At 41.2% G+C, this 22,897-nt stretch overlaps 1 protein-coding gene across 8 annotated transcripts in view; it reads right to left on the bottom strand.

The window, feature by feature from the left end:
- nrg1 (neuregulin 1) overlaps positions 1–22,897 on the bottom strand; it is an 835,600-nt gene that overhangs the window by 8,726 nt on the left and 803,977 nt on the right. For 4 of the 8 annotated variants that reach the window (XM_087979983.1, XM_087979981.1, XM_043674317.2 and 1 more), the window contains 4 exons: positions 19,080–19,103; positions 15,190–15,292; positions 9,100–9,226; positions 1,871–2,001 (listed from right to left, as the gene is read on the bottom strand). In XM_087979983.1, the coding sequence (XP_087836109.1) occupies positions 1,871–2,001; positions 9,100–9,226; positions 15,190–15,292; positions 19,080–19,103 (385 nt within the window). The remainder of the gene's footprint in view (positions 1–1,870; positions 2,002–9,099; positions 9,227–15,189; positions 15,293–19,079; positions 19,104–22,897) is intronic. The other 4 variants (XM_087979982.1, XM_043674319.2, XM_043674318.2 and 1 more) reach the window with 1 other exon arrangement.

Raw genomic sequence — 22,897 nt, 5'->3', positions numbered from 1 at the left:
TTTACCTTCTGGTTGTTGTTTTTGTTACAAAAGCTTAGAACTATGGTGGCCGTAAGATAACTTAGCGGGTCGGGTTTAACTGAGAGGACAGTGCAGTGTAAGATTTCAGTTCTTCTGGCCTGGTATCTGGGATCAAACATGGTAGTAAGGCCCAGTCTGAAGCCAATTAAGCTCAGCTGTGGTTTCTGTATGTTGTCATATCTGCAAAGTGAATACATGAGGTACACATTTCACCAGATATCAGAGTATGAAAGTGTAATTGGGGCTTCGGTACTTTAGCTCTCATCGAGTCTATGCATTTGTTCTAACAATTTGGTTTTCTGGCCCAAGTCTTCTGTATTATTTGATAAAACTGAGGATAATGAGATACAAGTAACACGGCCTTTTATTTAAACTTATTCATCATCCATCACGACATAGTTCATCTTAAAGTTTGAAACCTGTCTGCCATGAGAATGCTGAGCCTGTGGGTTTGTAACATAAACATACATAGAAATGACAGTACTGAAACAGGCCATTCAGTCCAATGGTTCTTTGTCACCATGTTCTAGGTAAGCCTTCTCTACTCTTCTTCATCTAATTCTATTGGAATGCTCTTATATTCATAGAAACATAGGAAATAAAAGCCATTTGACCCTTTGATTTTGCTTGGCCATTTGATATGATCATAGCTGATCATCCAACTCAACATCCGGTTTCTGCTTTCTCCCCATTCCCTTTGATCACTTTAGTCCATGAACTATCTCTAACTTCTTCTTGAAAACGTTCAATGTTTTGGCCTCAACCTCACTCTGTGGCAAGAGAATTCCACAGCCTCACCACTCTCTGGGTGAAGACGTTTCTCCTCGTCTCAGTCCTAAAAAGACCGACCCTGTATCCTTAAACTGTGACCCCTGGTCTGCACTGCCTGGTCATCGTGAACAGCCTTAGCCTGTACTTTGCCTGTCTAGTCCTGTTGGAATTTTCTAAGTTTCTATGAGATCCAACCTCATTCTTCTAAATCCACTGAGTATCGTTCTAAATGATCCCGTTTCTCTTCATACATCAGTCCTGCTAAGCCAGGAGTGAGTCTGGTAGACTGCCGGAACATCCTTCCTTTCTTCCTCCCCTTCATTAAGCTTCTCATTGAATCTTTCCATGCAATTTCCTCACCACTCCATGTGCGAATGAGTTTCACATTCACACCATTCTCTAGGTAAAGACGTTTCTCCTGAAATCTTTATTGGGTGACTATGTTTTAAGTTGTGGACCCCAGTCTTCAACTCCTCCTTTAGTGGAAAACATATTTTCAGCCTTCACCTAATTAAACTCTGTCATCAATGTAAAGATTGCTCTCAGTTCTGCAAGGTTGGTCTGACCAAGATTCTCTACACCAGCTTCTTGATCTCTATTCTGTCTCTTGAGGAGTTGATCTTTGAGCAGAGTCCACAGGAAGGTCTGTCTATCCTGGACCAGCCTCGTGCTCAAATCTCCAGTGTACTCCTCATGGCGGGCTAAGCACCCACCCACTCTCTCAAAGGTAATTAATGTAAAGTGAGGTCTCAGAACTATAGGAAGATGCTGCAAAAATTGGAGGTCCCACCCTCTGATTTTCTATGGGATTTGGTTACTTGTTTGGTGCAATGTCAGTCCCAGACAGGGGTACACACCAAACAAGTCACCACTGGTGAGGAGAGCATTTGGCTAGGATCATGGCCTGGATTCCCTGACATTTCACCAGAAGCAATGTTTTTAGTTTAATGTTCCTTTACTAAGGATTTTCAACTCTACTGATGTCTCTATGTATGATTTGAGCCTCCCCTTCTGCTCGTTGCAGATCTTTGTTAGTTCTCCTTGTTCTGTTTGACTGAAGAATGTTTAATTCAGGTACCTGTGGCTGGGCGTGTGAGTCACTGTTGTAGAATGATGGGTCGTCGATGTGTAGTGACTGGTGGAGAATGAGGTTTCTGTTTCCCGCTCAATAACGTGCTCAGTGGATCCAGGATTTTTCATTATATATTGCTGAAAACAAAGAATCTGAGGGTTAGAATCGCAGAGGTGTCATGGTGCAGAATTAGGCCCCTTTTCTGTTGACACCAATTCTCCAAATGAGCATCATGACTTTGGCCTATTCTCCCACACTTCCTCTGTCAGCCTGCACCTTATTTCTACTTAAATAAGCACCTAATGCCTGCCTGAATGTCTCCATTGAACCTGCCTGCACCACATTTCCAGGCAGTACATTTCAGAGCTGAACTACCTCTCTATGATAAAGTTATTTTCTCATATTGTATTTACTTCTTTAATCTGTGCAACCGCCCCCCTCCCCCTCACTTTTTATCCTTTTACCAGTGGGAACAGTTTATCCCTGTCTGTCTAGAGCTCTCACAATTTGGAAGACTTCAATCAAATCTCCTATTACCCTTCTCTGCAGGAAAAACAGAATGCTAAGAGATTGTCAAGTAGGCCCAACAAACCTGGTCCCTTCACTGACCGTACATCATCAATACCCATGCCAACCAAGACATCAGTCTTATAGCTACTCCTTAAGTGAGATTGACTGAACTGTCTACAATGTTGTGATAAATTTGATATTACCCCTAGGTTAAATGACAGGTGTCCACAGTTGGCAGAATGTTCTAGACAAAATTAGAGCTTATTGACACTTTGTAAAAACGGTGTCATTCTTCAGTAAGATGTATTGACTCACTTAGCTTCTGATTAACATGTTCATTGAATATTAATACACTCTGAGTGCTAAAGAAAATCTGACATACAAAACCCACTGATCAAAAATGTTTTAAAAAATAATTTCTTTTTAATTTATCCTATATCTTTAAAACTGCAGACGGAATTTCCAATGGATACAAAATATGGAGAGACACGGATTACTAATTGCAAGTTTCTGTTGGTAATAAAGCAAGTGGTTAACAGATTAATTTATTGAGTGGTAGGTACACAGGCAAGCGTGAAACCCAGGCGATGTAATGGTGGTGGATCATGGGTGAAAAGTACCATGGGTAGTTTGGTGGTGGGAAGAAAGAAAAGCCATTCAGTTGTGTGTATGAGTACTTCTGAATAGGAGAGAAAAGAAAAAATTGTTGGAGGCAGGTGTCCCTAAAGAGCACACAGCGTTCACCAACACCCTTGAGGCTTTGAGAGAGAGTTGGGCATCATGAGGACTAGAGGGTATTATTTCCTCCTTCAACTACATTTTAACTTTGGTCTATCCCTCACTTTCTGCCTTCCCCTGGGTGGTCCTGTGGTGCAGTGGTAGTGTTCCTACCCCTGGTCTGAGTTCAAGTCCCACAGGCACGGTGGCACAGTGGTTAGCACTGCTGCCTCACAGCACCAGAGACCCGGGTTCAATTCCCGCATCAGGCGACTGTCTGTGTAGAGCTTGCATATTCTCCCCGTGTCTGTGTTGGTTTCCTCCGGGTGCTCTGGTTTCCTCCCACAATCCAAAGATGTGTAGGTTAGGTGAATTGGCCACGCTAAACTGTCCATAGTGTTAGGTGAAGGGGTAAACGTAGGGGAATGGATCTGGGTGGGTTGCACTTTGGCGGGTTGATGTAGACTTGTTGGGCCGAAGGGCCTGTTTCCACACTGTAAGTAATCTAATCTAATCTAATCTACTCCAGAGCTCAGTAATAAGACCTCTGAACAGGTTGATTAGAAGCAACTCTACCTTCCCCTATATTTGTTCTTGGTACACTGCCTTGGAGGGTAGTACTTGTTAACTGTCACTGTCTAGTTGGTAAGTTAGTTAATTTAAATGGTGAACCTCAAAACACATAAAAAGGGGGGGGGGGGATAGAGTGGACTGGTATGTGGAAGGAGCTGTAACACTGGGTAGTTAATACACTCCACCAACAAAGAGATATGCCTTAGTTTCTGAATTGACATCTGTAAAAAATAGCTCAAAACAAACAGATTTCCCTACATCTGCAAATTGTGTAATGTTCAATATTTTGGCACAAAAAAAAATTTCAGGCTGTCATGTTACTTGACATGTTGAGAAATACAGGAGAAAGTGAGGACTGCAGATGCTGAAGATCACAGTCAAAAATGCAGTGCTGGAAAAGCACAGCAGGTCAGGCAGCATCCAAGGAACAGGAGCATCAATGTTTCAGGCATTTCTGATGAAGGTCTTATGCCCGAAACATTGACTCATCTGCTCCTCAGATGCTGTCTGACCTGCTGTGCTTTTTCAGTGTCACACCTTTTGACCTTGATGTTGAGAAATACATGCAATTGTACGAGGTCTAAATTTATAGACTTGTAAATGTGAGTAACTTGTGCCTAATGAACCATTTGAATTGTCATATTATTAGCCTTATTATCCTCACTGTCACTACAGATTTTGTAGTCAATTATATTCAATGGTTCTCTCAGACAATATCATCTCAAGCTGCACAGTGCTGCCATTAATTTCAGATCCACTGAAATAATGAGGTGTCAAGTCTTAGGCTCTCAATAAGGGGCTCAGTATTGAAGTATCCATTTGTAAAGATCACATATTTTAGTTTACTTTTGATTGTTGACCGAATTGGAAAAAAAAATGTTTTTAAGACCAAGGATTGTGGCAGAAGTTGCTGCACTTTTGAAAACAAGTTATTGAAACACATTGTGAGTGGTGTTTGCACTGCTGTTTTGTTCATGCATTGCAGGAATGTGTTTGTGGACAGACTGGCACATGTAGGTGCATGCAAGGAGCTGACTGGTTTGCATAATTGGGACCAGTGGTGGGTCATCAGCCTGACAACTACTTTCTCATTGGTTCCTGAGCAGCTGAACAGCTTGTGGGTAGGAGCAATATAGGGAGAATCAATATAGGGAGAATCCTTCAGACCTCTGGAAGGGTAGGTGGTGTGTGTCTTTCTTCAGTAATGTACATGAAGCAGAAGAAAGTTAGTTGTTTTCTGCCACCAATTGCAGTTCTTTTGAGACAATAAATCAGAGACTTTATAAATACTGAACTAGTTACTCTGTGCCTCTTGTGAAGAAGTTGAAGAACCTGAAGAAAACATCTGGGAACTGAAAAACTTGGAAAACAAAAGAAACACTTGATTGAAACCTACGAACCAATGCTACTGAGCTGCTTCCCTGTGGTTTGTCTTCTCCACCATTGTTTTGGCTCTGTGTTTATCCTTGTTTGTATGTAGTGGGTGGGGTTTAAAATCGGGTTTGAGATTTAACCAGTAGAGTGATGTGTGATATAGTTGTTTACCTGTGGTTAAAATCAATTAACTGTGGTTAAAATCATTAACTTGTAATAGATAGTAGTTCTTCTTAAAGTACAGAAACCTGATATGTACTTTCTGTTAAACCTGGTTTATCAGAGAGGCAAATTGAGCGTTTTGTGTACTTTGATAAGAATGTTTAACTTTTGTGACGACTCTGAGAATAGACAGGCCTGATTTTCAGCATGCTACCCCAGTGAGGTATAACATTAAATTACTGGCTCCTGTTGGGAAATGGCTGTACCAGTTTGAAGATGATGTGATGACATCAGTCAGAAAAAGGAGGAAAATTTTGGCTGGCACCAAGTTGGCCAATGTTATTTTAAGATACCTCTAGATAAGGTTGACATAAACTTTGTATGTAGAGCTCTGATGGAAGTCTATGAGTTAGAGTCACTTAAAGATTCAGTTATGAAATGTGTGGCTACTTTCCAATCTTTAATAAATGTAGCATTGCAATCTTTTATTCGAAGGTTCTAGAATGACATCTGTTACCTACAGCAGAGAACGGACACACATTGACAGAGATATTGAAGGAAACAAGATTGGCAAAAAGCATTGATCATTTCAAAAACTTGCTGTGCCTTATAAGTGTTTGTCCGTTTCCTTATTGTATTTATCACTGAACACTTGCCAAAGAATAAAACTGGCAATGCAATAAAACTTGTTAAAATCAGTTAAATAGCCCCAATGAGATACATGTATGAAGTCTTAATAAATTGTGGAGCAAATGAAAAATAGCTTGGCTCGATATTACAATTTGACAGCTTGTTTCAAATTTGTAAAGGGTTGTCAGTGTGCATTTCTGTCATTACTTAGAGTCATGGGCAGATTTTCTTTTCCCTCGAATGGTGGGGTCTCTGATTTGCCAGCTAAAGATTTGGCTGGGGATGCCTTCTTGCCGATTCAGACTGTCATGCTGCTATTTAACTCTCAGCGGGTTGTTAATTAGCAAACGGTGAGATTCCAGGTCACATTTGAGGAGGAGGTCTCCCTTCAGAGAGCTGCCGGTCAGTGCGATGGCCAGCAGTTCCATTGATTCAGCAGCATCAGGTTTAGGCAGTGGCCACTGTTGGGATTACAGCCGATCCCTAATGAAGAGGAGCTAGTGGTGTGGAGGTAAATAAAGGGGGATTGGGCGGAGCCTGGCAACCCTGAGTGAAGAGGTTGGGATTGAACTTTGAGGGGGAGAGGGAGAGGGTTAAAGACAAGTATTTAAAGTTTGGGAGAAGATTTGTAGCTCGGGTGCTCGTTGTTGTGGTTCTGTTCGCCGAGCTGGGAATTTGTTTTGCAGACGTTTCGTCTCCTGTCTAGGTGACATCCTCAGTGCTTGGGAGCCTCCTGTGAAGCACTTCTGTGATGTTTCCTCCGGCATTTATAGTGATTTGTACCTGCCGCTTCCGGTTGTCAGTTCCAGCTGTCCGCTACAGTGGCCGGTATATTGTGTCCAGATCGATGTACTGGGCCCAACATACCGGCCACTGCAGCGGACAGCTGGAACTGACAACCGGAAGCGGCAGGTACAAATCACTATAAATGCCGGAGGAAACATCACAGAAGTGCTTCACAGGAGGCTCCCAAGCACTGAGGATGTCACCTAGACAGGAGACGAAACGTCTGCAACACAAATTCCCAGCTCGGCGAACAGAACCACAATAAAGACAAGTATATGGGAGTGCCTTTGATGGGTACAGGTGGTTTCTAAGAGAGGTATTTTCCTTGGATCAACCTGCACGCCTAAATCTGCGGGGCTACCCATGTGTAGAGGGTCTCCTCATGCCATGGGCAAAATATCAATAGTAAAGAGAATGAGAACTTAAACAGTCAATCATTGGCCACTTAGGGGAAGCAATGGCCTACTGGCAGTATCACTAGGCTATTAATCCAGAAACTCAGCTAGTGTCTTGGGGACCCAGGTTTAAATCCCACCACCATTTGAATTCAGTAAGATGTGGAATTAAGGAACTAACACTGAGCATGAAGCCATTGTCGAAAACCTGGTTCACTAATGTCCTTTAGGGAAGGAAACTGCCATCCTTACCTGGTCTGGCCTACACACTACTTCAGACCCACAGCAACATGGTTGACTCTTAACAGTCCTCTGGGATTGGCAATGAATGCTGGCCTGGCTAGAATGCTCACCTACATCTGTGAGTGAATTCTTTAAAAAAATTCAATGGATTCAAATGGGAGGCAGGTTCCCTGCTACCTCTCTGCCCTCTGTAAAATGGACACAGGTTGGGACTGTGTGAGTGTGTGGGTGGGAAGAGGACAGGTCATGTGCTGCATTTGAGGAGCCCCTCATTATCTTCAAAACCTCTTCCTTTATTTAAAAATGTTAACCTCAGTTTCTTCTCTGTTTATAATAATATTGACATGTTAATACACCAATGCTATTAGTCCAACACTGCAGCTTAAAAACATCATCAATTTGTGGCAGGAGTTCAAACGTTCCACAACTTGTTGGACAATTAAATCAATTTTAATTTGCCTCTTTTCTTTCTCTCTCTCTCTTAATTCATAGAATCATAGAGCTATACAGCACAGAAACAGACCTTTCGGTCCAACTCATCCATGCCGACCAGATATCCTAAAATAATCTAGTCCCATTTGCCAGTACTTGGCCCATATCTCTCTCAGCGCTTCCTATTCATATACCCATCCATTGCCTTTGAAATGTTGTAATTGTATCAACCTCCACCACTTCCTCTGGCAACTCATTCCATACACGCACCACTCTCTGCATGGAAAAGTTGCCACTTATGTCTCTTTTAAATCTTTTCCCCTCTCACCCTAATCCTACGCCCTCTAGTTATGGACTCCCCCTCTCCAATTTGAATTTAATTTAGTTCCTTTCCCATTGTTCTTTGTTTCTTTATCAACTGTTTTGACTTCTTGGGTAAGAAGACTGGTCGCTTGGCCTAATGTTCATGAACTTTATACATCAAACGACATATTCAATAATCTGCAGTACAAAAAGTGATACAACCTGATGGGTGAGGTAAAAATAATCTGTTCCAAGGCATTTGACATGATATTCCCTATTCAAACAATTTCTGGGCTATTAACCTATATTTTATACATTTACACAATGTTGACACACCTACATTATATCTACTGACACACTAACACAATGCTGCTAATCCTATATCATGTTACACTAATACACCTGCTCAATATCATTAATTCTATATTCCATCTAATGACATACAATGGTATTCATCCTACATTGTAATGTTCTGGCACATTTGACACAATACTGTCAAACCTGTATCTTGTTGAATAATGTGCAGCTGTCAGTTAGATATTCCTATGTGACTATTAGAACATGGCAATTCTTAACACAATTCTAAAATTGTTTCTTGTGTTTTTGCCAACTCAACTATTAATTCTGCAGTACATCTTAAATGACATGGCTGACCCCCTGCTGAATGCAGTGATGCCACTCCCAGTAACAGTGCAGCACGTTCACAGAGATTAACTGTTCTTACAATCTCTGTCATAAGCAATCATTCCTTCTGGTCAAAAGCACCCACTCTGGTGGGTCCAGCGGTTGCTTCATCATTTTTTCCCCTGCTGAAGAAACAGGGCAAAGTCTAATGGCCAGAAATTAAAGTGCCTGCCCAGGTACAACTGCCTGTGGTCTGAAAACTGCTCGAGAATTTCACCACACAGCTATCAATGGTGCAAGTGGAACTACATCTACTTGGGGCAGTTCTGTAACACATAGAAGGCATCCCTCAGGCAAACCAACCCGCCGCCTCCCATCCCCCCCACTCCAGTAACACTGTTTGGATATTGGTAAATCTATGTCACATCTCACAATCACACTGATACAAAACAATTATCGCTAGATCGCACATCAATATCAACTCACGTTTGCCAATTGGACATTTTCTGCTGGCGGATTTGTGCGGTGCGGTCCATTCACAAGGTTTACCATGTTGTTTCGCTCGGTGCGGAGACTCTGTCTGAGCCGATCATGAAGTTTTTTCCGCTGTTTTCTGGGTGGCGGTGCAATGCAATCAGAGACAAAAAGACAATTGGCAATTGTTAGACATCGAGTTCTGTACAGGAGGAGGATTAAAACTCTGGCTATGAAGTTGTGACACCCGTTTTCTTCAGTGTCAGCGTAGCATGCAACCTGAATGCCCAGCCCTTTACACAGGGCTCTGACAGAATCCTTCCTCTGCTTCCTCTCCAAACCAAGTGTTTCTAAAAATAAATATAGGAAAAAGAACCAACTGAATGAAGGGTTGTACTGACTAATAAGTTACTGCTGTTTGCAGCCAGGTCTACATGGCACGGATTGTGGGACATATTTATAAAATAAATTGTCTAAAACCAAATCCTAAGGATAGAAATACTAGGAATTACATAAAACGTACAGATCAGGAACAGGCCATTTGGCCCAAGTGCTGTCCACTGCTGTTTACACCCCTCACAAGGCTGTTCCTGGTACTTATTTCTTTGTCTGTAGTTTCAAGGTGCTGTCTGGAGTACCCCTGCCTCTATGTTACTGACTTCTTTCTGGGACAAAAGGTTACTCCTTAATTCTTTACTGAATTGCTCAGTGACTATCTGACGTTTGTGTCCACTAGCTCTAAACTCCAGCACATAGTGAAATATCTTCCATTTACTAAAAAGCTTTCCTTTTCTCCCCTCAAGCAAATGTTGTGCTCTTAGGTCCAAATATGAACTTGAACAGCAGAGACTTGCAGGAGTATGCTCAGGGACAATTATACTTGGGGAAAGTTGAAAGTCTGAGCATGATCATGATTTTCAGAGCAGCTATCTATCCACCACCTACTTGAATCTCTGGCTCACAAATGCATTAAGTCACAAAGGCAGCATGACTATCTTTGTCGTGGCCAAACAATGTCTGTTCTTGCTTATTCTTGTGCTGTAGGGTGGAGTGTGACCTCTACACCTGGCGTCTCCAAGTACAGTTCTCCCCTTTTATGTCAACCTATCTGGACGCTTGTAAATGGTGATGGCATATCGGGATGTCAACATCATCAATCCAAAATGGCAGGGACTATATGATAGATATATAATTCTTTATTTGTTTTGGGAAAACTGTAAAAATACTCTTACTCATTTTGTTTTGACAAAGATGTATGTGAAGTTGGAGGGGAGAAAAGCAAACAGCAGTGTTTTTTGTTTGTGTTTATTTTTATTTGAAACAATAAATCTGTAATTCTGTGAAATGCCAAAGATGTTGAAACATGTGACAGGAATGCTTGTTGACTCATCAGGTTATCCCTCTCTGCCAACATACAGACAGTGAGGTGCAAAGGCAAAATCAGAAATGAGTCAGGACCTTCTGGTGTAGGTGACAAAGCAGCATGCCGAGTTTATGTGGAATTGAAATTATGGAGATGAGACTGGATATGTGAGTTGGATAAATGGTTTAAATGAAATAATGTATGATGAGCACCGTCACTTAATTTAACAATTAAGTTAAATTAGCTTTTTGTGGTCTTTATATTTAGATCATTGTTTAACCTTGTTGCCTCGGGTGCTGGTTTATTACCTTAAAGGTGCAATTTAAATTGTCAAAAATGGCAAATGTGAGTTAGATTCCCTGCACACTGGCTGAACAATATTCTTTTTCACTGGACTTTAACAAATGACCAATCCACTAACATCTATTTTGTGCTTTTGCACAAAACAAATCTAACTCTTACAAACTTTTTTAATCTATAGAAACAAAACTGCACATCTCTTTCAAGAGTATTCTCCTTACGTCTGTTGTGGTTTCGGACTACGAACTGGGGAATAGGAAGTGGCTGGCTACAATGAACAAGTGACATGTTCCTGGGTTTCTGCTAGCGTGACCCTTTAACACTTTACCTCCTTCAGTGAAGCCCAATTATAACACTCTGTCCTGTTTCATTTCCTTTCCTTTCAAGAAAACATTTAGTTGTGTGCTCAGCTAAATAATGAATGTGTGAGCTGGAGAAGGAAACACATTCTCACTCAGAGTTCACACTGGAGAAATTCGGCGACTGTGGACCCGACAAACCTGCTCAGTTTCTCCAGCATTTAATGTGTTTGTTTCAGGTTTCCAGCATCCACACTATTTTGGTTTTGCTCACTTGGAGGACTGTAGCTTCAAGCTTTGACCAGCTACAGAACAACTATTCAGCTAGTACAGATCCTTCTACATCCAAAGAATTTAGCCCAACCACTGAAAAATCCACTTAAAAATGTTTTAAAAATTTATTTTCCTGAAGTAGTCACTCTTATTTGGAATTTTCAATGGATGCCAGACCCAGGGCATCAACTATTTTGGATTTTACCGCTCATGCTCATGAGGAGCTGAGCTCAGATTGTCCAAATCTGGATACTCTGCCATGGCACGGTGGCTCAGTGGTTAGCACTGCTGCTTCACAGTACCAGCGTCCCAGGTTCAATTCCAGCCTCGGGCAACTGTCTGTGTGGAGTTTGCACATTCTCCCAGTGTCTGCGTGGGTTTCCTCCAGGTGCTCTGCTTTCCTCCCACAATCCAAAGATGTGCAGGCCAGGTAAATTGGCCATGCTAATTTTCCCATAGTAGAGTCCTCAGATCTGGACTCGAAACATTAATTCTGATTTCTCTTCACAGATGCAGCCAGACCTGCTGAGCTTTTCCAGAGCCATCTATTTTTGTTTCTGATTTAAAGCATCGACAGTTTGTTCGGTTTTTAAACGTAGAGAGAATTTGGATCGGGTTTCAATTTGGATGCTGTCAATGGAACAGTCAACTGTGCTATCAAACATAGAAAATTACAGTACAGTAATTTTCTATTCGGCCCTCGACATTGCGCCAGCTTGTGAAACCAATCTCAGGCCCATCTAACCTACACTATTTCATTATCATCCATATGTTTATCCAATGGCCATTTAATGCCCTTAAATTTGGCGAGTCCACTAGGTGTTGCAGGCAGGGCATTCCACGTCCTTACTACTCTCTGAGTAAAGAACCTACCTCTGACACCCCTCAATTTAAAGCTATGTCCCCTCATGCTAGCCATCACCATCTGAGGAAAAGGGCTCTCACTGTCCACCCAATCTAACCCTCTGATCATCTTTGTTTGTCTCTATTAAGTCACCTTTTAACTTTCTTCTCTCTAATGAAAGCAGTCTCAAGTCCCTCAGCATTTCCTCATATGACCTTCCCTCCATACCAGGCAACATCCTGGTAAATCTTCTCTGAACCCTTTCCAATGCTTCCACATCCAATGCAGTGACCAGAACTGTACACAATACTCCAAGTGCAGCCACACCAGTGTTTTGTACAGCTGCAGCATGACCACATGGCTCCGAAAGTCAATCGCTCTACCAATAAAAGCTAACACACCTTATGCCTTCATATCAATGCTATCAACCTGGGTGGCAACTTTTCAGGGATCTATGAACATGGACACTGAGCTCTCTCTGCTCATCGACACTACCAAGAATCTTACCATTAACCCAGTGCTCTGTATTCCTGCTACTCCTTCCAAAGTGAATCAGCTCACACTTTTGTGCAGTAGACTCCATTTGCCACCTCTCAGTCCAGCTCTGCAGCTTACCTATGTCTCTCTGTAACCTGCAACAGCCTTCCGCACTGTCCACAACTCCACTGACCTTAGTGTCAACCGAAGTTTACTAACCTATCCTTCTACACCCTCATCCAGGTCATTTTTAAAAATGACAAACAGCAGTGACCCCAAAGGTGATCCTTGCGGTACACAACTAGTAACTGAACTCCAGGATGAACATTTTCCATCAATCAACACCCTTTGTCTTCTTACAGTTCACCAATTTCTTATCAATCTGCTAAATCACCAATCCCATGCCTCCGTATTTTTTTGCAATAGCCTACCATGGGCAACCTTATCAAATGCCTGACTGAAATCCATATATACCACATAACCACTTTACTGACATCCAACTGTTTGGTCACCTTCTCAAAAGAACTCAATAAGGTTTGAGAGTCATGACCTAGCCTTCACAAAACTGTGTTGACTATCCTTAAACAAATTATTCCTTTCTAGATGATTATAAATCCTGTCTCTTATAATCCTTTCCAAACCTTACCCACAGCAGAAGAAAGACTCAGTGGTCCATAATTACCAGGGATGTCTCTACTCCCCTTCTTGAACAAGGGGACAACATTTTATATCCTCCAGTCTTCTGGCACTATTCCTGTAGACAATGATGACAAAGATCAAAACAAAGGTTCTACAGTCTCCTCCCTAGCTTCCCAGAGAATCCTAGGATAAATCCCATCCAGCACAGGGGACTTGACTATTTTCACACTTTGCAGAATTGCTAACCCCTTCTCCTTCTGAACCTCAATCCCTTCTATTTTAATAGCCTGTATCTCAGTATTTTCCTTGACAACATTATCTTTCTCCAGTGTGAATATTGATGGAAAATATTCAGTGCCTCTCCTATCTCCTTGGACTTCACACACAATTTCCCCCACTGCTGTCCTTGATTGGCCCTAATCTTACCCTTGTCATTCTTTTGTTCCTGGCATACCTATAGAAAGTTTTATATTTCCTTGATCCTACCTTCCAAAGTCTTCTCATGTCCTCTCCTGGCTCTTCTTAGCTCTCTTTAGGTCCTTCCTGGCTAACTTGTAAATGTCTAGTGCCCTAACTGAGCCTTCACATCTCATCCTTCTTCCTCTTGACAAGAGATTCAACTTCCTTAGCAAACCACTGTCCCCTCGCTCGACTATCTCCTCCCTGCCTGGCCGGTACATACTTATCAAGGGCATGAAGTTGCTGTTCCTTGAACAAGCTCCACACTTCAATTGTGCCCATCCCCTGCAGTTTCTTTCCCCATCCTATGCATCCTAAATCTTGCTTAATCACATCATAATTGCCTTTCCCCCAGCTTTAACTCTTGCCCTGCGGTATATACCTATCCCTTTCCATCGCTAAATTAAGTGTAGCCAAATTGTGGTCACTATCACCAAAGTGCTCACCTACCTCCAAATATAACACCTGGCCTGGTTCATTAACCAGTACTAAATCCAATGCGACATCACCTCTTGTTGGCCAATCCATACTGTGTCAGGAAACCCTCCTGCACAGATTGGACAAAAATGGACCCATCTGAAGTACTCGAACTATAGCATTTCCAGTCAATATTTGGAAAGTTAAAGATCCCCATGACAACTACGCTGTTAATTTCACTCCTATCCAGAATCATTATTGCAATCCTTTCCTCTACATCTCTGGAACTATTCGGAGGCGTATAGAAAATTCCCAACAGGGTGACCTCTCCTTTCCTGTTTCTAACCTCAGCCCATTCTACCTCAGTAGACAAGTCCTCAAGCATCCTTTCTCCCACCTTTATACTGTCCTTGACTAACAATGCCACACCTCCCCCTCTTTTACCACCTTCCTTGTTCTTACTGAAACATCAAAACCCTGGAACCTGCAACAACCATTCCTGTCCCTGCTCTACCCATACCTCTGAAATGGCCACAACATCCAAGTCCCAGGTACCACTCTGTGCTGCAAGTTCCTCCACCTTATTCTTGATGCTCCTGGCATTGAGGTAGACACACTTCAAACCACCTTACAGCCTGCTGGTACACTCCTGTGACATTGAAACCTTATTCATGACCTCACTATCCTCCTCCTGTACACAGGAGCTACAATTCTGTTCCCATCCATCTGCTTCCCCCACCACCACCCCCCCCCCCCCCCCCAAACTTTGTCATTTAGTCTCTGATTTGTATTGAACTGAATTACATGTTGCCTTTAGATTCATAACAACAGATTCCATCCAAATTTAAGCTCTGGTAGCATTATTTTTGCTGAGTGCTTTGTCATTCCCAAATATCATTTGGTGCAAAGGGAGACTTTAAATAACATCAATGTTTGAGCACAACGAGAATTCACTTGAGAGGGGAAAAGAACAGAAAATTAGTGTCAATTGGGTTTGGTCATGGATTTGAGACAATGAAACTTTGGATTACTTTGTTTTGCAGTACGCCACCACACACATGATGCCAACCACTAGGAGGGCAATACAGATCCCTGTTATCGTCAGCACTCGCTTCTGGTACAGCTCCTCAGCTTCTGAAGAGAGAAGCAGAAAACAGCAGGTTATAGCCTGAGGTTTGCTGTGCAGTCAATGTGCCATGAAAATGTAATATTTAGCTCTGTTGATGGGCAGAAATTGCTCATACAGTTTCCATTTCTCCACCTGCTGTGCTCTCAAAGGCAATTAAAATGCACAAAATGGAAGCTCACGGCAATTTTTTTTTAAAAAAGGCAAATCGCAGCTTCCGCCAATCATTCGAAGTGTTTTTTTTTGTGATTCGTTCTGTAAGAATTGAATCATTCTTATATTATGAATCCTTCTTGAAGTTGCAGTTGAGAGTCTGTATTGATGACCAGTCTGGAACATGTGAGGACACATGTTGAGTCCTGTCAAGTACCACGTACTTCAGATAAAGTGTAATCTGTTGTGAGATTAGCTTGTCTTTTAAAATTGAGCACATTTAAATACATGCCGAATCTTCATGACTGTTATTCCAAGCATTTTCATGTAACAATTTCATGAGCCGTTCCAAATCAGAAATTCACCCTTGTTTCCTTTTTATTCAGGCCTTCTACTCCAGAACATGCTTAAACCCAATTGGTAAAAAGCTGTAAAATATTACAGAAGCTGAACATTGCCTTTTTGAAATTCTGCAGTCCAATGTTAAAGAAACATTTTGACGATTATACATAAAACTGGAGTTAAATTGTTATTGGGCGATCACTCATTGATGTTTCCTGCAGTGTAATTCAATATTCTCACAGTCAATGCATTGTTCCATTTTCTATTTATTATGTAAATGCTGGAAATTTGCAAAAATGCTTCAGCAGATTACTCATTCTTTCTCACCTCCTCCTTGGCAGTTGGTGGAGAAACACAGTCTTTTTTGAACTTCACTGGAAATTTTTGCCACTTCTCTCCTTCCCCATTCCACCAACTTGAGCCCACATCACTGACAGAGAAACATCACTGAGTAAGGCACCATTGAGGTAAATGTCAGAATAGAGGCCAGCTGACAGGACTAGAGTAATTCTCACAAACATCTCATTAAAATGATTCATTGCAGAAAATCAGTACAAAAATCTGAAGTTCCCCCCGTGCCTGATTTAATTCCATTACAGAACAATAGATGAATGTGTGGTATCGGCTGGACATATTGGGAAATCGGATGTTAACATTCAGCTAAACAAAAGAGCATCAATCACAGTTAGAGGAAGATCATAGAACAAAACGGCGATCATTGGCAGGCATTTTGGACGTTCAGACACACAGACGTGCGTGTGTGTGTTGCAAGGTTGACCTTCAGAAAGATCAGCCAAGGTTTAGTCCAATTCTTTTGCAGCCTGTTGCACGCACCACGTTAATTTTTCTAGATTTGCCAGATTCGTTCCGATCTATCAGTTCATTCTGACTGTAGATATAATTTGGTCACTTTGAAAAGGGGTAGACAGCAAGACTAGGAAGTGAATCACAACAGAAAGCTGACTAAAATATAAGCATAATTTCACAGGGTCAGAGGACTTTGCAAATACTTCAAATTCTTCCTGATTTTCACGTATAAAAAGCAATAACATTTTTCTTTCAACAATTGGCTGTGTTTCTTGTTGACATTATTAGCATGGCTTGTCTCTTATCCTTACAGCTGGCCAATAGCCATCCTGCTATTTACAATAACAACATGAGACGTCACGACAGATGGTCAACACCAAATCCATACAAGACCAAACATCAATTCAACTGGACTTCTTCAGGAGAACGACTTCGCCAAAGTAGCGAGTGACTTTTTGTTTAACAAAAAGAGAAGGAAAAGGTTGCCAGTAGGGTAGAAATTTTGATTTTAAAAAGTAGTTTCAGGTTAAGAAGTCAACTGTGGGCCTGGCATAGCATGCTTGATAGTGGAAAATAAAATACAGAAACACTTGGAAGAGAGTGATTGAAGCAAACATGAAGGGATGTCCCACACAACATAACCACCGACTGACTGAACCAGCTCAAAAATGAATCATGAGTTACGTGGGTTATGAAGATGATCTTAATCAAATTAGAGTTCAGTCTGATTTAAGCTTCTGTCTGCTTCCTTTACTACCAGACTAGCGCTGCTTCATGAGATGTACTAAGTGATTTGCCGCTAACAAAGGCTTTATTTAAAATGTTCTAACTTCAAACACAACCTTTTTAAATAAGTGAGTTGTACTATTTCTGGACTTGAAGACTTCTTTGCAAAAGGTGAAGGAATCTGTATGATTGAATCTGTTGTTTATCCATTGTCTGCATGCAGTTCCAGATTTTTTGGAAATTACTTTGAGGCCGATGTGTTGATGGCCTTGTCACGTACGTCAGTCAGCCAGAACTTCTCAAGGCTGGTTCATCTCAAACATTGTGTTCCTCCTTGATAGCAAAATGGGAATCCAGAAGACAATTGCCATCATACACTGGGGTCTCACTACAACTCTAAAAGGAATAATTACCAAACTTCAGGTTTGGGAACCATGGGCTGGTCAATGGGAGTACAAGTCATTTAACAGCGACGTGGTTTCATTTCCAAAGTGGAATCAGATTAGCCCAAGTGACAGTAAACATTTTAACTTAAGGTTAAATCACATAGGGAAGGGCAGTTCTGGAGGGACGGTTCGATGGTGCTGGGTAGAAAGATCTTTTTGAACTCTCCACAGCATTAGTCACCTAGTCAACTCGCCAAAAACAGAGATTCAAATGAATGAAAGACATCTCTGTTTCTAAAATCTGGTCAGTCGGTGAAGATCACTTTCTATTATTGCAATCTTCAGCCAGAAATATCATTTATATTTTACAAGCATGTTTATTAATCCTATAAATTGGGCCCATTTCAACTTGTAGCATTATTAGATTGCTTTCACTGCAGGTCAACAAGCCGTAATCTTCACTTTTGAGGCTTTTATTGTCTTGCTTATTTGTTCTATATTTAAGCAATTCGAAATTCAGTTCAACTGCAAGGCATGCACAGAATGCCAAAAAGTATCTAATCAATGGGAAAACGGAAAAATTCAACGACAGATTGTGGGGCTCTTTCAACACTTTATTGATCACGTTGGGAGCTGGTATTGTGAGCGCAAATTTGAACAAAGGCCAACAGACTTGTTTAATCTGAATCGCGAAATTAATCTTAAAATTATTTTGGACCACCGCACCTGCTCCTTTAGAAAGCACACCTTTACAGTTTGTGACACTGAAAAATGCAAATTGAGGAAATGGCAGAAATATTATGGTAAATCCAAGAAAGAGAGAATTTTACACTCACTCACTGAGGAGACCTTTTTCCTTTGTTAACTGGCTACTGCCTTCTTTGCATTCGAGTTAAAATATGTAATAAAATAATGCATTTGGAGTAATCAGCCTGTGGCATAAAGCTAGTGTGACACTTAACAATCAATGTATAGCTGCTGTGGCCATCTTTTGACCACTATTTGTTTCAAATTGTTTTGAAAAGTAGGGGCTGAAATGAAGGAGATGGAAGTCAAATCCAAACCTAGACAGTAATAGAGTTGACATAAAGATCAGCCATGATCTCATTGAAAAGTAGAGCAGGCTAGAAATGGGCTAAATGGCTTGTTCCGATTCTACAAATCAAATCTCCATGGCTGAGGTGGAAAATCTATTCCCGTTTAAATTTATCCTCGCTACCCACAAAAAGGGTGGCCAAGTGGCAGACAGGCTGTTATGGCTGGCTCATCCCTTCCAAAAGCAACAGGGGTGGGGAAGGGAGAGAAACTGAGTTAGGAATTGAAGGTAGATCAGAGCTGTCAGGTTTTATTCTGCAGATTAAAAGGAATGATTTGTCCATACCCATAAATTCAATTCCAAGATGCTCTGCCAATGCAGAAAGTTGACAAAAAAAGAAAGAAAAAAAACAAGGGAAAAAAGAGTTTCAGAGAAGAGCAGTACATCATACTGGGGAAAAGAAATCACACGAGTCACATGATTAGCCTTGTGCTTGCACATAGGAGACAATGATGAGTGGCAACATTCCAGAAGAGACTGTGCTCATATAGGCTGCTTAATCCTGCTGCAAAATGCATGCTTTCCAAAGAGAGAGAACACAACTATACAAGCACTTGGGGTGGGGGTGGGGGTGGGGTAAGGGGGTGGGGGAAGAAAAAAAAACACAGCAAGTTTGAAAATACAGTCAGAAATTTAATTACACAAGTGAAATACAAGTAAACTTTCTGGTAATGATGCAAGGACAATTTTGGAAAATTAAGCTGTTTAGTTTCGTTTTGAGGCAACATGAGGTTCTCTTTCATTTCATCTGGTAGATCAGTGCCTTTCATAGTTTATCTGAACTTCGCAAATAGTTTGTCAGATGGATATCTGACTTTGTTCCAATGGGTGAAAGCCCAGTAAAAATATTTTTAAAACGTATATTTGCACCCATGGCACCACACTGTCAGTAGCTGGGAAATTTTAAGGAGTGGGAATTATGACTGGGTGGGGGGGGGGGGGGGGGAGGAAAATGTGCAGTACAGCCCAATATTTATTTTCACGGAATTCCATCAAACGATTTTACAATTTATTTTTTTCCCCTCAAATCAAAGGACATCATCTGCCCTCAGTCCAAATGATGGAGGTTTGCTTGAAAGATGTCAAACGAAGCTTATAATTCAGCTTGTTTGTATATTTTGGCATGCGGCCATTACGTTATTTAAATACAGCATCCTGAAAATTTTGCTTGGTTGATGGATTGTCAGGAAGTGAACACACAAGCCTGACATGACATTTTCCCAACGCACTGCATTCAGATAACGTCAAAAATGGCACAGTATGAAAGGTGTTCAACCTCATGATTTTCAATTTAAAAATCAATCGCCTTGGTCATAATTGCCCTTCAGAACAGTGACTTTATTGTGCTAAGAGAAAACCAGATCACTGCACAAAAATGGGCAAGTTCAATTTGCTTGCCTAATTTTTGCTTTGAAGGATAAACATGAGGGATTATACTTTGGTTTCCTCAGATGATACTGCAGTCCTGCATGAGCACCACTACCAACATTCATTAGTTACATTGGAAAGAGAAACAAAGCAAGTGTTAAACAGCGGGCATGCTACAGCTAACACACTGCTACATTGATATCACTGATTTACACTGAGACAAGAGTTAAGTAGAACTACAATCATGGAAGAGAAAAAATCATTCAGGTTAGGGTCATTAAAAATGGGGCAAAATATAATAATTGCATGAATGTTAGAAGGGGTAACACAATGCTAAAGGAAACATGCACACAGCACACACAGATGTATAGATTCAACATGCATCAATCATTCCAATGACATCTGAACTTCTCACTGTACCCCACCAAACCACATCGTTCGACTAACTTTAAGATACAGACACTTACAATAAAGAACTGGCTACAGCTATTAAAGTTATCTGGTTACTGTCAGGCTACCACTTAAAATATTTTCTACCTTGTAAACTCCTAGAAAATTGGCTTTCTAAATCTAATAGGAATGCAGCACACCAGTAACAATACCAGTACAATTCAGTTTGGATTCAGTTTTCTCCTAATCTTGAAACTGAAAGACAGCAAAACATTCAATTATCCATTTCAAGCATTAGTTGACCTAGCAGGACAATCTAGCAATGATAAAGGATGCTAAACATATTTGCTAAAATGGATACTTTGTAGAAGATTTCTGCTTCTGGATTGTCCACACCTCCGTTCTGGGGAAACATATTATACTGAGTACAATTTAACTAATCCATGTTTGTCAGCTATTTCAAAATCAACAGACATTATTATTGTGTGAAACCTTGTGCAACTCCCATGCAGTGTGAAGCTACTAAATAGTACCGCAACTGGGTATGGCTGGAAAAAGGTCACAGTCTTATCAAACATTTCTTCATCCTCCACTCATCAGGACAATTGGCAAGAACAGCAATTCAGAGGAAAAGCCAAAGTTCATACTGGTTGGGAGGAGAATGCTGATCGGTTGACAAATGGACTCTGATTGGCAGATATATTGGATGATGATTGACAGCAACTCCGCAGTGTTAAATTTTAAAACCAGGCAGATTGATTTGGATTGGTCAGCTCATGGCCCTGACAAATTAACCACCAAATGACGTGACTGATTTTGTTGAGTTGAAGCCGGCACAATGCATGCTCTGGTTTTTACTGTCAAAAGTTATCTTGTGTGGCCAGGGCTGGGTGTCCCTTGCAGTCAGGCATGCCATGCCCAATTGATAGGCCATCATAGAGAGGGGAGGGGGATTTTGAAAGCTACTCCTTGCTCTTGCATCCAAACCTCCCTTCCCAACATGCTTTCAATTATGTGAGGGATGGTGTTCCTCAATAATCCTGGCCCTTTGGCAGATGCATTGCTGCCAGCAGCCACCATCCCTGCTGGCCCCCACCAGATTGAGGAGCTATTGGCCATCAGATAGCCAGCAACTTTAATCACAAAGGGAGGGAATTAGGTTGCTGAGGACACTTGGTACCATTAGGTCCTCCCCATAGAAATGACAGGGATTCTCCACAAATTCTACAACCACTGGAAGAGATCACTCTCGACCAGAGAGAACCTCTGTGCAGAGGAATTAGCAGCAGTGTCCACGTATATGTAAGTACAGTGCAACAGATTTGCATAAACAACCCCATCATAAATGCAAGAATTATAACATAACTCGATAAGTGCATTACATTTAATACATGATTAGATAAATGAATTAACGGGAATTGGGGTCGGGGTAGGGTTAGGATAAAGTTAAGTAACAAAATGTGGATGAAATAATGTTATTGAAAGGAACAGTGGAATGTACGGTCATCCATGACCCTGAAACAGTTCCTGTGTGTGTCCATCATGTATACTTGGATCGAAGTGTTATCAAATAGTTTTGTTTGGAAAAATAAATACAGAGAAGTTCGGAATGTGCAATTGAGGAATTATCAGCTGCATTTTGCTGGAACTGGTGGTCTCTTATCATATCCTTTTCCTTTTGTTTTTTTTTGTAATAACGCATTCATCGGGCACACATTGGAATGCAAATTGCCTGAGGCTGTGACAGAGCAAAACAAAGTTCTGTCTACAACGCTACAGGAAGGTTGGAGTTACAGTATCGTGCTTTCAGAAGGCGAGATGTCTGAGCTGTTGTTTCCTTCATAACATTATCAACATTCCTTAATGCTTCCTCAGTGTGTTATCCAGACCCTGGTCAGTCTTCAGCAATGCACCCAAAATATTGCCTCTTGCAGGCCAATGAACCTCTCTGTCTCTGGTAAATCAGAGCTCTCTCTCTATCTATTGTGGAAGCAACATCATTGGTGGGATTATAGTGCCCAAGGAAAAGTCCCACTGCCACTTTCTCTGCCTGACTAACATACCTCATATCCCATTCACAAATAAAAAGATTACTTCCTAACTAAACGTCTGAAGGAGACCGAAGTTGTTTTCAGCTGTGCAAAGTTTCACACTGATCTAATAGTCTAGCAACAGCCAATAGACTAAATAGGAAAGATAATTTTCCTCTGTGTTTTCATTTTACCACAAAAATGTAAACTAGCAAGATGCTGTTAAACTTGAAAGGGTTCAGAAAAGATTTACAAGGATGTTGCCAGAATTGGAGGTTTTGAGCTATAGGGAGAGGCTGAATAGGCTGGGGCTGT

This window comes from Chiloscyllium plagiosum, unplaced genomic scaffold, assembly GCF_037043375.1.
Source record: "Chiloscyllium plagiosum isolate Xiang-an unplaced genomic scaffold, Cpla_swu_hap1 HiC_scaffold_36, whole genome shotgun sequence".
Classification (NCBI taxonomy): Eukaryota; Metazoa; Chordata; class Chondrichthyes; order Orectolobiformes; family Hemiscylliidae; genus Chiloscyllium; species Chiloscyllium plagiosum.
This window is presented reverse-complemented; position numbering and strand designations above follow the sequence as displayed.